This window comes from Odontomachus brunneus, unplaced genomic scaffold (genome assembly GCF_010583005.1).
Source record: "Odontomachus brunneus isolate Ranch 3 - 2012 unplaced genomic scaffold, Obru_v1 Obru_scaffold_026, whole genome shotgun sequence".
NCBI classification, from domain to species: Eukaryota; Metazoa; Arthropoda; class Insecta; order Hymenoptera; family Formicidae; genus Odontomachus; species Odontomachus brunneus.
Window position 1 is genome coordinate 2,541,172 of NW_022639476.1, and position 1,337 is coordinate 2,542,508.

Genomic DNA, 1,337 nt, shown 5'->3' on the forward strand with positions numbered 1-1,337 from the left:
AAAACTAACCTAACCCAACCTATCGTTACATTATTTTTTATTTATTTATTTGAACCTAAACCTAAGTCAGTCCATAATTTTTTAACAAACAATGAGCGACGGCTAAAATCTTCAGAAGGTCACTCAGAAGGGTGACCTCTATGACATATGTCAAGATCAGGCTGATCGGAGGTGGCGCCCTTTTTCTACACCTTTACCATATTTTTTTGCTGTTTTGCTTAATATTGGAAAATGTATTTCGTGATCTTTCCACCATAACAAAGGACGCACACTCATCCGGTAGCGACATATTTAAATAATGCTTAATTTCCATTTCGATCATCTCGCTATTTGTCCGTTGCTCACTTGAAGATGACGTAGAACTGTTTTCTTTTTTCGAAATATAGCAACGAAACCGCTTGTAGACTCGACTTGATTTTTGTTACTAGAAATATTCTTTGGTACGTCAATCTGGTTTATAGCTTTCGCAAGACGTGTAGTTATTTCATTTAATTTCTTCGCGAAATACTGCTCTTAGAAGCGTGGATCTAAAAGTGTGCAGAAACATTATACGATGTTTTCACGTAGAAATGTAGCATTTTGCAATTTTTTTTAATTGTAAATCACAAGCACAATTTAGCTACGATTTTGAATCGCAGGCGCGATTTTAAATCGCTAGCGCGATTTTAAATCGCTGGCGCGATTTTAAATCGCAAACGCGATTGTGTGATAAAGTACTACTGGCGCATCGCACTGCGATTTAAAAATAAAATATCATTGTAATTGCGATATATCACAAAGTCGCACATCCCTATGCACAAGTAGTTAGTGGTAAAAAAGAAACAAAGAGTTTCGCGTTGAATATTGTATGTACGACAAAGAAGAAAATTGGTACTCACCTTTGTTGAGAAGACTATCGCACTTGTATTGCTGGTCGGCCAGCAAACGCTTCATCTCAGCAATCATCATTGTGATGCTGAAAATTCAATAAGAAAATAAACTACGTCGTTAAATATTATTTCATCAATTTTAATATTTTGACGAAATTCTTTTCGGTCGTTCATTCCGTTTGCGTTACTCATGAATCATTATGGATCACTACTGTACACAATACACATCGCGTTCTCTATTATTATTTAGATTCAAGTCGGACGGAGAAAGAGTTCTCAAAATCATATATATATACTCGTATATATATATACAGGGTGTTCGGAAAGTACCGGGACGCCCGAATATCAGGAAAAATATAAGTTTTACAAAAAAATGTTTCAGACAAAAGTTGTGGCGTTTAAAAAGATGTATTTACTGATCACATCAGTTTGACCTTGGGTTGCGTAGCGAAGGTCAGGTCAAGGTCA

The 1,337-nt window shown here is 35.9% G+C and overlaps 1 protein-coding gene across 1 annotated transcript in view; it reads right to left on the reverse strand.

The window, feature by feature from the left end:
• Positions 1-1,337, reverse strand: part of LOC116842694 (paired mesoderm homeobox protein 2A-like) — a 67,797-nt gene that overhangs the window by 5,694 nt on the left and 60,766 nt on the right. The window contains exon 2 of the mRNA XM_032812256.1: positions 879-955. Within this exon, the coding sequence (XP_032668147.1) occupies positions 879-948 (70 nt within the window). The 5' untranslated portion in view covers positions 949-955. The remainder of the gene's footprint in view (positions 1-878; positions 956-1,337) is intronic.